This window comes from Erinaceus europaeus, chromosome 3 (genome assembly GCF_950295315.1).
Source record: "Erinaceus europaeus chromosome 3, mEriEur2.1, whole genome shotgun sequence".
Taxonomy (NCBI): domain Eukaryota; kingdom Metazoa; phylum Chordata; class Mammalia; order Eulipotyphla; family Erinaceidae; genus Erinaceus; species Erinaceus europaeus.
Window position 1 is genome coordinate 72,780,159 of NC_080164.1, and position 17,060 is coordinate 72,797,218.

General features: G+C 42.7%; 1 protein-coding gene across 4 annotated transcripts in view; it reads left to right on the plus strand.

Annotated features, from left to right (window-relative positions):
• The first annotated feature begins 13,407 nt into the window (after positions 1 to 13,407).
• Positions 13,408 to 17,060, plus strand: part of LMAN2L (lectin, mannose binding 2 like) — a 28,964-nt gene continuing 25,311 nt past the window's right edge. Inside the window, exons 1-3 of one of the 4 annotated variants that reach the window (XM_060187524.1) lie at positions 13,611 to 13,630; positions 15,376 to 15,494; positions 15,892 to 15,972. Coding sequence is in view for 3 of the 4 variants with exons in the window: in XM_007538407.3 (XP_007538469.1) it covers positions 13,441 to 13,630; positions 15,376 to 15,494 (309 nt within the window). In the remaining variant the exon portion in view is untranslated. Of the gene's footprint in view, positions 13,631 to 15,375; positions 15,495 to 15,891; positions 15,973 to 17,060 lie in introns of all 4 variants that reach the window. The other 3 variants (XM_007538407.3, XM_007538406.3, XM_060187523.1) reach the window with 3 other exon arrangements.

Here is a 17,060-nt window from a genome sequence, read left to right on the forward strand (position 1 = left end):
TGAAGCAGGGTTGTGGGTGTCTCTCTGTCTTCCTCTTTATCTTCCCTTCTCCTCTCTCAACCTCTCTCTGTCTCTATCCAATAAATAAAGACAATTAAAAAACTTAAAAACAGTGGTCCCGGAGGTGGCGCAGTGGTTAAGGAACTAGACTCAAGCATGAGGGCCTGAGTTCAATCCCCGGCAGCACATGTACCAGAGTGATGTCTGACCCTTTCTCTCTCTCCTCCTATCTTTCTCATTAATAAAATTTAAAAAAAACTTAAAAACAAATAACTAAATGACAATTCCAAGTACTAACTTCTGAACTTATACTGAGAAATCAAGAAGCTGAGAGGGTTTGACTATTAGATGAAAAGTCCTTATGAAGACATTAGATGAGTAGATTTAATTTGAATAACCAACACAAGATATTTAGAGACACCCTCACATCTGGACATAATTGGCACATTATGAAATATCTTCATCTTTTTTTTTCTAGATTACAGACCTCTTTTTTAAAAAAAAAAAAAATATATATATATATATTTATTCCCTTTTGTTGCCCTTGTTGTTTTATTGTTGTTGTTGGATAAGAGAGAGAGAAATGGAGAGAGGAGGGGAAAACAGAGAAGGGGAGAGAAAGATAGACACCTGCAGACTTACTTCACTGCTTGTGAAGTGACTCCCCTGCAGGTGGGGAGCTTGGGGCTCGAACCGGGATCCTTAAGCTGCTCCTTGCGCTTTGAGTCACCTGCGCTTAACCCGCTGCACTACCACCTGTCTCCTGCAGACCTCTCTTTTTAGTTCTATCAAAACTATATGGCTGTATAACAATTAACTCTGCTAGATTACAGTTCATTGCAGTTTTCATTCCAAGGAGGAAATTCAGGAAACACCACAAATGCATATGGAGCACATTTCCTAATCATCTCCAAGGGAGAAAGCAACGAAAAAGAAAACTGAGCTGGGTGGTGGTGCACCTGATTGAGCGTACACGTTACAATGCACAAGGACCCGGGTTCAAGCCCCTGGTCCCCACCTGCAGGGGGAAAAGCTTTGTGAGTGGTAAAGCTTTGCAGGTGTCTATCTATCTCTCTGTCTTTATCTCCTTCTTCCCTCTTGATTTCTGGCTGTCTCTATTCAATAAATAAATAAAGATAATAATAAAAAAGGAAACTTTTTGGGTCAGGGTAGATATCATAATGGTTATGCAAAGAGACTCTGATGCCCAAGGTTCCAAATTCCTTGCACCACCATAAACCAGAGCTGAGTAGTGCTCTGGTAAAAAAAAAAAAAAAAAGAAACAAATAAGTAAGTAAAAAATTAAAAGCCTTTTATTGTGGCAACTCTCACATATACATAAAACCCAAGGGAATCCCCATGTACCAATAACCCAGTTTCAGTATTATCAATATCTACCCTCCCCCAGACACACATTTCCCCCAGAGTATTTTTTCTAAGTGGTATTTCATTGTTGTCTTCCCCCAGCGTGTTTTAAAGTAAGTCTTTAAGATCTTACCTCTAAATTCAGGTACTGTACCCTGTTTAGCAGACAACAAAAGCTGAATCCACAAGTAAAACACACTTTACTATGTGTAAGGACCTGGGTTCTATGCCCCCCCCCTTACAACAGCACCATGGACAGCACCAAGCAGAGACTCCTGAAGTGAAATTGTACTTTTGTCTCTCCCTCTTCTTCTCCCTCTCCCTCTCCTTTTCTTCCTCCTCCTCCTCCTCATTCTTCTGTCTCTCTCTCTCTCTCCCTCTGTCTCACATAAATGAAAATTAGGTGAGAGGGCAGGGGTAGATAGCATAATGGTTATGCAAAGAGACTCTCATGCCTGAGGCTCCAAAGTCTTAGTTCAACACACACCACCAGAAGCCAGAGCTGAATAGTGCTCAGGTTAAAACAAAAACAAAGACAAAAAAGAAAGAAAGAAAGAAAGGAAGGAAGAAAGAAAGAAAGAAAGAAAGGGAAAAAGAAAAAGAAAAGAAAAAAGAAAGAGAAAGAAAATTGGGTGAGAGAAACAGCTCAGCAATATCATATATCTGTGCGGTCCTGGGGTTCATTTCTAAACACCACATTAATAAATTACCACAGAAAAAATACTTGGCTTGTTAACATTAGAGTTATGATCTCCTCTATTTCAGTCTGCTTGGTAAGCTGGATGTGCAGAGAGGTGGAGGTGGGTTATTTGTGACTTTAGGACTAAAGATGGACTCAACACTGATCCCTGAGGAGGGAGAAGTGGTCTACCTGGCCTTGGGAGGTGAGCGGATGTTAGAGCTTGCTCTGGGACTTGGGTTTGGGTTGGAGGTAGATTGGTAAGGTTTAGAAATGAAGGGGGTGGGGCAAGCAGCATAATGCTTATGTAAATAAACTCTCATGCCTGAAGCTTGGAGGTCCTGGGTTCAGTCATCCAACCACCATAAGCCAGAGCTAAGTAGTGCAAGCACTCTGGTAAAAAAAAAAAAAAAAAAGGGGGGGGGACACCAAAGTAAAAGACTCTGGGGTGGGTGGGTGGGGAGAATACAGGTCCAAGAAGGATGACAACCTGGTGGGGGTTGTATTTTTATATGGGAAACTGGGGAGTGATATGCATGTACACACTATTGTATTTACTGTTGAATGTAAAACATTAATTCCCCAATAAAAAAAGTTTTTTTAAAAAAGGAAATAGTTTACAAAAGAAAAAAAAGGGAGGGGGAGGAGAAGAGCAGAAAAGTAGTGCTCTGGTTTAAAAAAAGAAGTGCAGGTTGTATTGTTATGTGTAAATGCTTTATGCATGTACAGACTATTGTATTTCACTTCTTCTTCTACCTGTATTTCACTGTAGACTATAAACCATTAATCCCCCAATAAAGAAGTAAAAGCAAAATTTAAAAAGATGAGAAGAAGGAAGAGGAGGAGAAGGGGAAGAAAGAAGAAAAGTAAGAAGCTAGAGAAAAAGCAGCCAAAACTGGGAGCTTGGAGCTGAGCTGAGTTGAATAGAGAACACGTGAAAAATGAACCAGAAAAAGGAGAAACACTGGAGGTGGGGAGTAGCAGTTGCATGAACATTTCTTTTCTATCTGTTCTTGTCTCTAAGGTAATAGAACCCCATTTTCATTCCAAAAGAAAAAAGAAAAATGGAATGAAGTAGAGCCTATATATTACCATATGCTTGAGAAGGTCTGGGTCAGAGTCAGCAGTATATGGAACCATGCTGTGGTGTCTCTATTTCTCTCTGTGTTACTCCCTTTGTGTCTCTCTTTTTTAAAAGGTCAGCTTTCTTTTTATTTTTTAAAAATCTTTTCTTTATGGGGGCTGGGCGGTAGCGCAGTGGGTTAAGCACAGGTGGCACAAAGCACAAGGATCGGAATAAGGATCTTGGTTGGAACCCCCAGCTCCCCACCTGCAGGGCGGTCGCTTGGCAAGTGATGAAGCAGGTCTGCAGCTGTCTGTCTTTTTCTCCTCCTCTATGTCTTCCCCTCCTCTCTCCATTTCTCTCTGTCCTATCTAACAACAACAGTTATAAAAACAATAACAACCACAACAAGGGCAACAAAATGGGAAAAAATAGCTTCCAGGAGCAGTGGGTTTGTAGTACTGGCACCAAGCCCCAATGATAACCTGGAGGTTAAAACAAAACAAAACAAAACAAAAAATTTGTATTTATTTACTATTGACTAGAGATAGAGAGAAATTGAGAGGGGAGAAGGAGATATAGAGGAGAAGCGATACAGAGACATTTGCAGCCCTGTTTCACCACTCATGAAGTTTCCTCCCCTGCAAATGGAGACCAGGGACTTGAACCCAGGTCCTTGCACACTGTAATGTGTGTGTGTGTGCTTAACCAGGTGCACCACCACCTGGCCCTGCTCCCTCTTTGTCTCTATCTTAAAAGAAAAAAAGGGGGAGGGGAGCTGGGCAGTAGCGCAGTGGGTTAAGCGCATGTGGCGCAAAGTGCAGGGACCAGCATTAAGATCCTGGTTCGAGCCCCCGGCTCCCTCCCTGAAGGGGAGTCGCTTCACAGGCAGTGAAGCAGGTCTGCAGGTGTCTGTCTTTCTCTCCCCCTCTCTATCTTTCCCACCTCTCTTCATTTCTCTCTGTCCTATCCAACAACAACAATAATAACTACAACAATAAAGCAACCAAGGCAACAAAAGGGAATAAATAAATATGTTTTAAAAAAAATAAAAAGAAAAAAGGGGGACAGAGACTATCTCACCTGATGGAGCACACATTTTGCTGTGCATGAAGAGTCAAGTTCAAGTACCTGGTCACCACATGGGAGCACCTGCATGGGGGAGGCTCCATAAACAGTGGAACAGTGCTGTGGTTTCTCTCCTCTCTTGACTATCTCTGTTTGGAAAAAAAAAGAGTCCATGGAGAGTAGTGGAATCACGCAAGTGCTGAGCCCCACCAATGAAACTGGTAGAAAAGAAAGAAAAGATGAAGAGTGGGAGGGAGAGAAAAGGATGAGGCCAGAAAGCTGCTTTGGGGCTTCTTGTCATGGGGTGTAGGGACATCAGGCTTTAAGGACCGCCTAAGTGTTTGTGCGCAGGCGCGCCTCAGCGAAGGCAGCCACCTGACTAAGGACCTCCTAAGTGAAGGCACTTGTTTGGCTTTGAAGACCGGAATAGAGGAATCACCCAGACTGTTCAAAACATGATATGTAAATGTCCCCTGCAACAGTCCCCACTCCAGACATGCAACCTTACATCATGTTTATATGCAAGGCTGTTGGAAAGGAGTGTGAAGGTTTGTTTTTGTTTTGTTTCGTTTATTTTTGCCACCAGAGTTATTGCTGGGGCTCAGTGCCTTCATGGGATGCATTGGATCGACCTTCTCGTGGTGCATCCCATGAGTACCCATTCATTGGGGAAACTGACGATCCTTCCTAGCCGACTGAATCCACATGGATCCCAGTCACTTTCAAAGCCAGCAACAAGCAGCTCCTGACAGCTTTCAACCTGACGCTGTTGACTGGCTATGGAAGAAGGGCAAATGCTAGAAGAAGAAGTGCCTTCATGAGGAATCCATCACTCCTGGCAGTCATATCCTCTCCCCCCTTTTTTTTCTGCCTTTCTTTTATTTGATAGGACAGAGAGACATTGAGAGTGGAGAATTAGATAGAAAAGGAGAAAAACATCTGTAGCACTGCCTCACCACTCATGAAGTAGGTGGGGACTGTAGGCTTGAACCTAGGTCCTTGCACATATGCAATCAATTGGGCATGCTACCATCTGGCCCTAGGAACATGACTGACTAGTCCTCCTCCTCAGTACCTGCACAGTGTTGAGGGTCACCTGAACCCTATGTGTCAGCATAATAGCAATCAAGGAATTCTGCCCACTTTTTGTGTCCTCCTCATATACTTTTGCGTTCTGAGAAGTGCCTAGCTTCCAAGAACTATCCTGCTCTAGAATCTTCCAAGGTAAGACTCACTCTTACTTTTTTTCTTTTTTTAGAACTGGGACTCTTGCATGGATAATTTCATGACTTCTGGATGCTTTTTTTTTTTTTTTTAAAGATTTTATTTATTTATGAGAAAGATAGGAGAGAGAAAGATCCAGACATCACTCTGGTGCATGTGCTGCCGGGGATCGAACTTGGGACCTCATGCTTGAGAGACCAAAGCTTTATCACTGCACCACCTCCCAGACCACTTGGATGCTTTTTCATTGAGATAAAGACACTGGAAAAGAGACAGAGATAAAGGGAGAGATACTATAGTACCAGAGATTCCTCCAGTGCCATAGTGTGTCCTATAAGTTGCTTGTTGTGGCTCAACCCTGTGCCTCTTACACGTGCCCAACCTTGTGAGTGATCTCTCTGGCCTTCACTTGCACTTCTCCTCTGTGACTCAGTCCCCATTCTTCCTCATGATGATTCTCTTGTTTATCAACTTGCCAAAACCCAGGCTGGCCCAGGAGATGGTACAATGTATGAGGCCCTGAATTCAGTACCTAGCACCACATAAACAGAGTAATATTCTGGTTGTAACAAATAACAAATCTCTCTCTCTCTTTCTCTGAGAGAGGCAGGAGATAGAAAGAGTGAAAGAGACCACAGCACCAGAGCTTCCTTCAATGTAGTGAAGGCCAGCTTGAACCTGTGCAAAGCAGCACACTATCCAAGTGAGCTATTTTCCCAGCCCAAAGAAATCTTTAAAAAAATAAAATAAAATTAGTGGCCTAAGAAATGGTGCCATGGGTAAAGCTTGAAGGTTTGATACATGAGGGTCCAAGTTAGATCCCCAGAATTGCATATACCAGAGTGATGCTCTGGTTCTGTCCCCCTTTCTCTCTACTATGAATAAATTTAAAAAATTAATTAAAAATTAATTAAAATAAAACCCCAAGCTCCCTTTTTCTTTGGTGTATTTTTTTTTAAATTTTTTATTTAAGAAAGGATTAATGAACAAAAACATAAGGTAGGAGGGGTACAACTCCACACAATTCCCACCACCCAATCCCCATAACCCACCCCCTGGTGTATTTTTTTTTTTCCTTCCCCCTCTAGGGTTCTCATTGGGGCTTGGTGCCGACACTATGAATCCACTGCTACTGGTGACCATTTTTCCATTTTATTGGACAGGACAGAGAGAAATTGAGAGGGGAGGGGGAGATAAGATAGACACCTGCAGACCTGCTTCACCACTTGTGAAGCCTCCCCATCCAGGTGGGGAGTCAGGGGCTTGAACCAGGATCCTTGGGTGGGTCCTTGCACTTAGTACTAAGTGTGCTTAACTGGGTGTATTACCGCTTGGCTCCCTTTTGGTGTGCTCTTTAGTAGTGGACATTCTCCCTTTTGCAATAAATTATCTGATTCATTGTTCTATTCATCTTTTTTTTCACACTCTATTTATTTATTTGATAGACAGAGAGAAATTGAGAGAGGAAAGGAAGATAGTGAGGGAGAAAGAAACACCTGCAGCATTGCTTCACCACTCATGAATTTGCAGGTGGGGACCAGGGGCTTGAATCCGGGTCCTTGTACATTGCAATGTGTGCACTCAACCATGTATGCCACTGCTCAGCTCCATAGTCTCCTCCTCCTTTTTAAAAAAATTTTTTATATTTATTTATTTATTTATTTTCCCTTTTGTTTTTCATTGTTGTTGTAGTTATTGTTGCTATTATTGATGTCGTCATTGTTAGGACAGAGAGAAATGGAGAGAGGAGGGGAAGACAGAGAGGGGGAGAGAAAGATAGACAACTGTAGACCTGCTTCACCACCTGTGAAGTGACTCCCCTACAGGTGGGGAGCCGGGGGCTCGAACCAGGATCCTTACACTGGTCCTTGAACTTTGCACCACATGCGCTTAACCTGCTGTGCTACCACCCGAGACTCCCCTTCTTCTTTTTAACAGAGCACTACTTAGCTTTGGTTTATGGTGGTGTGGGGGATTGAACCTGGGACTTTGGAGCCTCAGGTACAAGAGTCACCTTGCATAACCATTATGGTATCTACCCCCACCCTGTATTCTCTTTTTTATTCCTCCTTTCTTCATTGTAGTGGATTTTACAGGTGAAATCTACCTAGACAATCTATCAAAAACACAACGGTCAGGTCACACAACATGAATGCAACTAATGTAAGAGACATACCATAGGGAATAATTTTACTCAAAAGAGAGGAGCAGTGGTCCAGGAGGTGGTGCGGTGGATGAGGCTTTGGGCTCTCAAGCATGAGGTCCCAAGTTTAATCCCCGGCAGCACATGTACCAGAGTGATGTCTGGTTCTTTCTCTCTCTCCTATCATTTCTCATGAATAAATAAATAAAATCTTTAAAAAAAAAAAAGAGGAGAAACTGGGAAAATAGCTCAACTGGTAGAGAATTTACTTTCATGTCTGAGGTTCCTGACTTAACCCCTTCTACTGCATTGCTCTGGTGTACCCCCCTCCACACCTCTCCCCTCTTTGCCTCATGTGAAATTCTTTAATATGTAACAAAATAAATCTTAAAAAAATAACTAGAGAGGACTGGAGAGAGAGTTCTCGAGGTAAGGTAAGTGTCTTGACATATGTACTTCACACCAGGGGAATCAACTAGAACCCCTACTATGTGCTGAGTGATAGTTTAGGGGGTGGGAAAGTGGGTGGCACCTGTCATGGGAAATGAGTAAGACATGCTTCCTGTGGTTCAACTGCTCCCAGCCTTGTTGGGCAGACAAACACATAATCTACTAATTGAACTATGTAATGTAGGGTGACACACATTGGAGTTGACATGTATAAAGGTTGAACTGAGTCAGGCTATAAACGGCCTTGAATGCTACACTAAGAAGTTTGGATTTTACCCTATGGTAATTGGAAACTGAGAATAATTTTAAAGCCATGACTAGATTAGTTGTAATTCCTATTGTTTTATCACCAAATATCTATTTTGTGTGGAGTGTATAAATGATTAGTAGCTGTGAAAGCTTTCATTAAAAAAAAAAAATTGATCTCCAAACTGCCAATGCCCATGTCCAGCAGAAAAGCAAGATCTTCAACCTTCTGCACCTCATAATGATCCTGGGTCCATACTCCCAGATGGATAAAGAACAGGAAAGCTTCCATTGGAAGGCATGGGCTGCAGAACTCTGATGATGGGAACTGTGTGGAATTGTACCCCTCTTTTCCAATGGACTTGTCAATCATAATTATTTATTTTTTAGTTTTTCCTTTATTGGGGGATTAATGTTTTACATTTGTCAGTGAATACAGTAGTTTGTACATGCATAACATTTCTCAGTTTTCCACATAACAATACAACCCCCACTAGGTCTTTTGTCATCCTTTCCAGGACCAGTTGATCATAATTAAATCAATAAAAAACTGATCCCCTGGGAAACAGGCTCATATTCATTTTTTTCTTTATAAATATGTAAATATGAGAAAGCGAAGAAAGGAGGGAGAAAGAGAAAGAGAGAGAGAGAGAGAGAAAGAGAAAGAGAGAGAGACAGACAGACTACTTTTGTTAAGTCTATTGGGATGAAGTCAGATGGTGGTTTACCCAATAGAGAACATATGTTATCATGAACAAGGACCCAGGTTCGAGCTCCTGGTCCCCACCTGCAGGAGGGAAGCTTCACAAGTGGTAAAGGAGTACTACCGTTGTCTTTCCTTCTCTCTGTCTTTCACTTCTCAAAACAACAACAACAACAAAAAAAAAAAACCCACTATGAACAGTGATCATTATCTTAGGTACAAGGCCTTAGCAATAACTCTAGTGGTGATGGTAGGGAGTCTACTGGGAGACAGAGAAAGATTTCCGGCAAGTCTCAGATATATCTCTGTAAGGTCTATATCTGGGATCTGGAGAGATAACTCAACATGTTAGAGCACAGGATTTCCATGCCAGTGGCCACAGAAGCACCAGGTTCAATACTTGGCACTACAATAAACCAGAGTCAAGCAGTGCTCTGATAAAAGCAAGCTTTACCAAGATGGACTCAGCTCTGACACTCAGGAGATAGCATGGTTAGGTGGCTTGGGTCTCTTAGATGGCCATGTAGACACTGGTGACCAGAATATTAGTCAGGACAAAAGTTCCTATGGTTTGGGAAACAAAGGAAGGAATGGCGGGCATGTGGTGTGATGGCTTTGAGAAATAATTAAAATAGGCGAGGAAAAGAAAGGAAGTTGGAATAACTTCCATGTGTTTTGGCTTCTAGACCTGGGTGTATTACTGTGCCTCCCAAGTGAACAATTTGTCTCATTTTATCTCTCTCTTGGTATCTCTTAGTTATTTATTTAACATATAGGGGAGGGTTCCAGCTACTCCAATATTCCAGCATATATAGTGCCAGGGACCAAGCCCTGACCCTCGTGCTTCAACTTCTGCTTTGCTGAGCCATCTCCCTTGGCTGCTCTGTTCCATTAAAAATGGGAAGGAGGAAGAGGAGGAGGAGAAGAAGCAGATGAAAAGGAAAAGGAAGAGGAAGAGGAAGGAGAAGGAGAAGGAGAAGAGACAATATTTATTAAGTAGAAAGAGATAACACCAGAACATCACTCTGGCATGTTCAATGTTGGGTATTGAATTTGGGACCTTATGGTTTTAAGTTCAATGCTATAGCCATTGTGTGACCTTCTAGGACACCTGTTCCCTTTCTTTCTTTCTTTCTCTCTCTCTCTCTCTCTTTCTTTCTTTCTTTTTTCTCTAGGGTTATTGCTGGGGCTCGGTGCCTGCACTACAAATCCACTGCTCCTGGAGGTCATTTTTTCCCATTTTGTTGCCCTTGTTGTTGTTGTTATTATTATTGTTATTGTTACCATTGATGTTGTTATTGTTGGATAGGACAGAGAGAAATCAAGAGAGGACAGGAGACAGAGAACTGGAGAGAAAGATAGACACCTGGAGACCTGCTTCACTGCTTGTGAAGAGACCTCCCCTGCAGGTGGGGAGCCGGGGCTTGAACCAGGATTCTTATGCTGGTCCTTGTGCGCCATGTGCGCTTACTCTGCTGTGCTACTGCCCAACCCCCAATCTTTCATTCTTTTAAAAATATTTTTATTTGTTTCATTTTAATGATATATATATATGGAGAGAGAGGGGGGGGGGAGAGAGAAAGAGAAAGACACAGAAAGGCCAGAGCACTGCTTTGCTCTGGAGATTGAAGCTAGGACCTCAGAATCTCAGGCATGAGAGTCCTTAACATAATCATGATGCTGTCTCACCAACCATCCATCTTTTTTCCCCTCCATTTCTTAAAGGACTCAATGAAATCTTCCAGTAAGTACCTTCTTCTCCTTCATGGATTATTTAGAAGTGAATTGCTTATTTATATTTTTAACTTTTTTGAAATTTATTTATAAAATAAAAATAGAAAATATCAACAAATCATAGGATAAGAGGGATAAAATTCCACACATTTCCCATCACCAGAGTTTCCCTCCACTGGAAGCTTTCCTATTCTTTATCTTTCTTGGAGGAGTATGGACCCAGGATCATTGTGGGGTGCAGAAAGTGGAAGGTCTGGCTTCTGTAATTGCTTCCCTGCTGAACATGGGTCTTGGCAGGTCAATCCATACTCCCAGCCTGTCTCTCTCTTTCCCTCGTGGGGCAGGACTCCAGAGAGATGGGGTTCTAGGGTACATTGGTGAGGTCATCTGCCCAAGGAAGTCAGATTGGCATCAAGGTAGCATTTGCAACTTTGTGTCTGAAAAAGCGCTAAGATATAAAGCAGAACAAATTGTTTAATAATCTGGAATCTAAAGGCAAGAATATAGCAGATGAGATTTGGGGTCTCCATTTTGGAAAAGGCTAGTAGGTCTATTTTAGGTATATTCCAAGGGGCCCATGACTTTACTAATTTTTGCCTAAGCTGACATGCAGCTAACATGCAGGTGGGCCAAAGGTATTATCTGGGGAGATGATGGATATGGTGGCAGGGTTGGAAAAAGGGCTAGAAAGCTGGATCAAGGAAGAGAGTAGCTCCCAAATCTGAGATAAGTATATAAATAGCATTAACTGTAAACCCCATTGATTTGATCTGGGGCCTATATTCAGTGTAGGAGCCTATGTAACCTCTGCATCCCTGTAGGTCTGAGCTTGATTTCTGTTGTCATAGCTAGGAAAGTTCTAGGCTGCACCCATTGCCAGACCCATCTTCTTCGAGTGGTAGAGGATTTTGGCCCAACCTCCCTTCTGAGATGGGGCAGTCCCTACCATTGTTGATCCACAATGAGGGTATATTATTATTATTATTATTATTGCTACTAAGGTTATCGGTGAAGCTAGGTGCCTGCACAACAAATTTACCATTCCTGTGCATGTATTTTTTTCTTTTAAAGAGAGGCACCTGCAGACCTGCCCCATGGCTTGTGAAGATGCAGGGTCTTTTTTTTTTTATATTTATTTATTTATTCCCTTTTGTTGCCCTTGTTTTATTCTTGTAGCTATTATTGTTGTTGTTATTATTGAAGTTGTTGTTGGGAAGGACAGAGAGAAATGGAGAGAGGAGGGGAAGACAGAGAGGGGGAGAAAAAGATAAACACCTGCAGACCTGCTTCACCACTTGTGAAGTGACTCTCCTGCAGGTGGGGAGCTAGGGGCTCGAACAGGGAACCTTATGCCCGTCCTTGTGCTTTGTGCCACCTGCCCTTAAGCTGCTGCGCTACCGCCCGACTCCCTGTGCACATTTTTTTGTTACTTTCTTTTATGTTGCTAGGACAGAGAGAAACTGAGAGAGAAGGAGAAACATCTGCAATTCTGATTCACCATTCATGAAACCTCCTCATTGCAGGTAGGAAATAGAGGCTTGAATCCTGTTCTTTGCATATGACAATGTGTGTGCTCAACTGGGTGAGCCTGGATTCTGAAGCAGATTGTTTATTTTCCAAGCATTTGGAGATTTTTCAGCAATTTTTCTTTTACCAAATTCTAGTCTAATTTTCTGACAGAATATCCTTTGTGTACTTTCAATTATTATTATTATTAATAAATGCCGCATGAGCCTCAAATGTATGATTCTATCACTCCTGAGTCACTCTTTCATTCTGATAAAAACAGAGACACCAAAGAATAGGTGTTCCAGTGCCATAGACCTCCCATGTGGTACCAGGGAGTTCAAATCTGGGGACCTGGCCCTGTTATGACAAAGCAGGCACCCTACCCATTGAGCTATCTCACTGGCCTTCAATTCTTTTAATATTTTATGTATTTATTTTGGCCAGAGCACTGCTCACCTCTGATTTATGGTGGTGCTGAGGGCTGAACCTGAGACCTTGGAGCCTCAGACATAAGAGTCCTTTTGCATAACTATTATGCTATCTTACCACCCACCTTTGGTTCTTTTAAATGTGTGTAGGTTTAACTTTTTTTGTGTGGGGGGAGGGGGGCATCAGACTAGTTAATTGTTTTATAGGTACTTGAAGAGAGTGTGTTGGGTGTAGTTTCTAGAAATGTCATCAGAGTAACTTAATAGTGCTATTCAAGTCATAATGATATGATTTTATAATGATAGTGCTGTTCAAGTCTTAGACAAATGAGACAATTCTGATAATTTCCAGATACTTTAACTGTGGATTTGTTCATTTCTCCGTTTAGTTCTCCCGCCTCCCCTCAGACTTATTGCCGTGCCACAAGTATCAGAGTTTGTTGCATAAACCGCTACTCTATTCCCGCCTCTTTCCGTTCAGTTCTAAATCCTCCAGGGATCGACAGCGCTGCACAAATAGGGCAGACCAGACAGAACATCTTATCTCTTTAAATTTACTCTAGAACGTGGAAAAAAAATGGAAATCACTACCTATCCCAGCAGGCTTAGTGGAACTCAGGACAAATGCAAATAAGTTCAACCATTCGGCCACACCCATTTCCTGGGTTGGCAAGGCAATTGATACCTAGACCAACCAATCGACGACATGCTCACCTGCAGAAGGGGGCAGGACTTGACGAGAACCAATGGACAGCGGATCAGAGGGCTCTATGCGTCAATCGTTGGCGAGACTGGGCGGGCTTTGTTGAAGGACCGGTGGTGGGAAAGATGGCGGCGGTTCTGGGATCCTCTGGGTGGTGGCGGCGGTGGTGGTGGCGGGGTTTGTTGACCCGGGATGGGTCCAGGATGTTGCTCCTTCTCCTTTTGTTGGGTTCTGGGCAGGGGCCATGGCAAGTCGGGGCGGGTCAAACGTTCGAGTACTTGAAACGGGAGCATTCGCTGTCGAAGCCCTATCAGGGTGAGGCGCCTGGGGCGAAGTGGTCGTGCTTGGGGAGGGTTTTGGGACTTTAGATCATCGGCAGAATCGGGGGGGCTGCAAAGGGCCCCTAGCCTTGAAACTGCCACCGGTCGGTGGGGAGCCTGTAAAATCCCACGGGTTTGGGAAGCCGGGGGTCGGCAGGGTAGGGGGTCATACTTCCCGACACCCTCACCTTGCCTTAGCTCTGGAAGTTTCCAGCAGGTTGAGCGGGGACATTGGTTGCCACTGAAGCTAGGCCTGGTAAAATGCATAGGAGGAACGTGGGAAGGGGAGAGAACTGAGAATGGTGTGGAATGATTAAGGTTTCAAGCTATGAACCGGTTTCAGGATGGAACTGTCAATGTGCTAAGGATAAATTAGGAGGAAGAACTGTGGTTCTTGGCAGGACTGAAAACGAAGATGAGATTCTGTTGCCCCTTAAAACATCTGTTCTTCCAGGAATCCTACCGATGAAAGAAAACCAGTTAGTTTTGCTGTTTAGGGTTCATAGGTCCCTAAGCACAGACAATGTATTTATTTAGCTACCAGCGCAGGTGATTTAACCATCTCAGGTCTCTTATTCTCCTGGGCGCTCCCCCCCACCCGTGTGTGTGTGTGTGTGTGTGTGTGTGTGTGTGTGTGTGTGTGTGTGTGTGTGGTGGGACACACAAAAATAACACAAAGTGCGAGAACATATACACTGCTGCTAGGGGTGCTTATTCACTTAGGTTCACAACGTGCGTCTGTGCTGGTCTCTTTGCTGGTACAGTGGCATATACAAAGATCTTACTGTACGGCATTTGTATTCTGAAATGCTGGAAAAATAACTTAACACCTGAAGGTGTGATTAAAAACCCAACAAGACGGAGGCTCAAGTTCTTTTTAGTATAATAAGAGAGATTCCCCCCCCTTCATAATACTAGAGTTTATTCACATAAAACGGGAAGAATGGATTTTTTTTTAAATATTCCCTTTTGTTGCCCTCGTTTTATTGTTGTAATTGATGTCGTTGTTCGTGGATAGGACAGAGAGAAATGGAGAGAGAAGGGGAAGACAGAGACGGAGAGAAAGATAAGACACCTGCAGACCTGCTTCACTGCTTGTGAAGTGACTCACCTGCAGGTGGGGTTCGGGGGCTCGAACTGGGATCCTTGCACCAGTCCTTGCACTTTGTGCCACCTGCGCTTAGTCCGCTGCGCTACTGCCCGATTCCCGAAGAATGAACACTAAGTATGCTTAGTGTGCACGGATAGAGCATTAGCTCTGATGTGCTTAGGTGTCTTCATCAGAGAAGAGCTGTGTGAAAAGAAGCTTCAGGGAGTCGGGCTGTAGCGCAGCGGGTTAGGCGCACGTGGCACAAAGCTCAAGGGCCAGCTGAAGGATCCTGGTTTAAGCCCAGGTTCCCCACCTGCAGGGGAGTCGCTTCATAGGCAATGAAGCAGGTCTGCAGGCGTCTGCCTTTCTCTCCCCCTCTCTGTCTTCCCCTCCTCTCTCCATTTCTTTCTGTCCTAGCCAACAATGATGATATCAATAACAATAAAACAAGGGCAACAAAAGGGAAAATAAATAAATAAATAAATGAAAAGAAGCTTTAAAGATGGTAAGAATGTAAGATTTCACAGTTAATCTAAAAATGAGTAACACGAAAGGGGAAAAAGCATGATTACAGTTTTTGAATGGTCTGTGATGCCTTTCTGAACAGGTTGGTGTTTAAAAGTATGAACTGATCTACTTCTTCCCTGTAGGTGTGGGCACAGGCAGTTCGTCACTGTGGAATTTGATGGGCAATGCCATGGTGATGACCCAGTATGTTCGTCTTACCCCTGATATGCAAAGTAAACAGGGTGCCCTATGGAACCGGGTGGTAAGAATTTTCTTCCTGTGTTGTTGACCCAGAAAGTCCTAAAAAGTTCCTCAGTGGCATGTTGACTAAAATTTGCTCTCCATCCCCAGTACTCTATGGGCCAACTCTTCTGTTGATACTGAGGATTTTCACTTTAAATATTGTAATGACTTTTATAATGAAATCAGATGTTTAGAGAAAGGGCTTTTATAATGAAATTAGACAAAAGCTCTCTAACATTTTCTCTGTAAAATAGAAGATTGCTCTTTTAGATTTATTCCAAATTTCATCCCAAGCCTCTCCCCCTTTGTTATTTTGCTTTAAAGAATCTTAATTTAAAGTTTCATTTTTGTTTTTTTTTATGTGAAAGTCAGTTTGAGAGTTTCGTCATTTTATTTATCCTCTGGACCTTTTCTAGCTACAGTGTCTTCCTTGAGGTATGGCGCCAAGAAGTGAATGCAGTATTGCTGGTGTGCCTGCACTGTGATTTTTTACAAGTGTAAGATGATGCTTTCTTTTTGCTTTCCAGAGCTCTTTCTAAATCTTTTACAAGTGTTTTACTTTTGGGAAGGATACTTTTGGCATTCTTTAATACTCTCTCTTATGGGTTCTTATAAGTTAAGAAATTGATTAGACTTGGCTTTGTCATAATTGTAAGTAAGTAAAACTCAGAAAACAGAGCTGTTTGTTTTCCCCATTTAATCATGCGTTAGAGAATTCGAAAGGAGCAAATGGATGTTTCTATATGAGTTGGGCCCTTAACCTACATTGTAGTGTTGGGCTTGTTCTTAGACAGAATACAGGGCAGTATGTTGTGGTAGCAGAGGTGAAGGACTGGCTATTAGTTGAAAGATTTGAGTTCTTGTGACCATGGAAATTGGTTAACTAATAGAGAGCATCATCAGACTTTTAGGCCTGAGATTTCTGGTTTGATCCCTTGCACATGTAGCAGAGTGGTGCTGTAGCTGCTTTCACTCTTTATCTCATGTGTGATAAGTAAAATAAATCTTAAAAAAAAAAAAGGGAAAGGTTTGAGTTCTTGATCTTGTTGTATCACAGATCCAGTGTGAATATTAGGCAGTTTCTTCCATGTTCTCTGTCAAAAGGGCATCATAATGCCTGTGTTACTTGCCCTCTAAGGTTAATATAAGACTAAAACAAGACTATAGACATGAAAAGGTTTTGGAAAGTTAAAGTACTGATAGAAATGTGCTTTGTTATTACATTCTTTTATAGAACTCTTCCCCCCCCTTTTTTTTTTAAATATTTCCTTTTGTTGCCCTTGTTGTTTTATTGTAGTTATTGATGTTGTTGTTGGAGAGGACAGAGAGAAATGGAGAGAGGAGGGGAAGACAGAGAGGGAGAGAAGGATAGACACCTACAGACCTGCTTCACTGCTTGTGAAGTGACTCCCCTGCAGGTGGAGGGAGAGCTGGGGACTCGAACCAGGATCCTTCCACCAGTCCTTGGGCCTTCGCCACCTGCGCTTAACCACTGTACTACCGCCCAGCTCCCCCCGCCCTCCTTATAGAACTCTAATGGGTTATTAAAGATTATGCTCAAGGTGCAGAGTGTATCCAGCTGCTG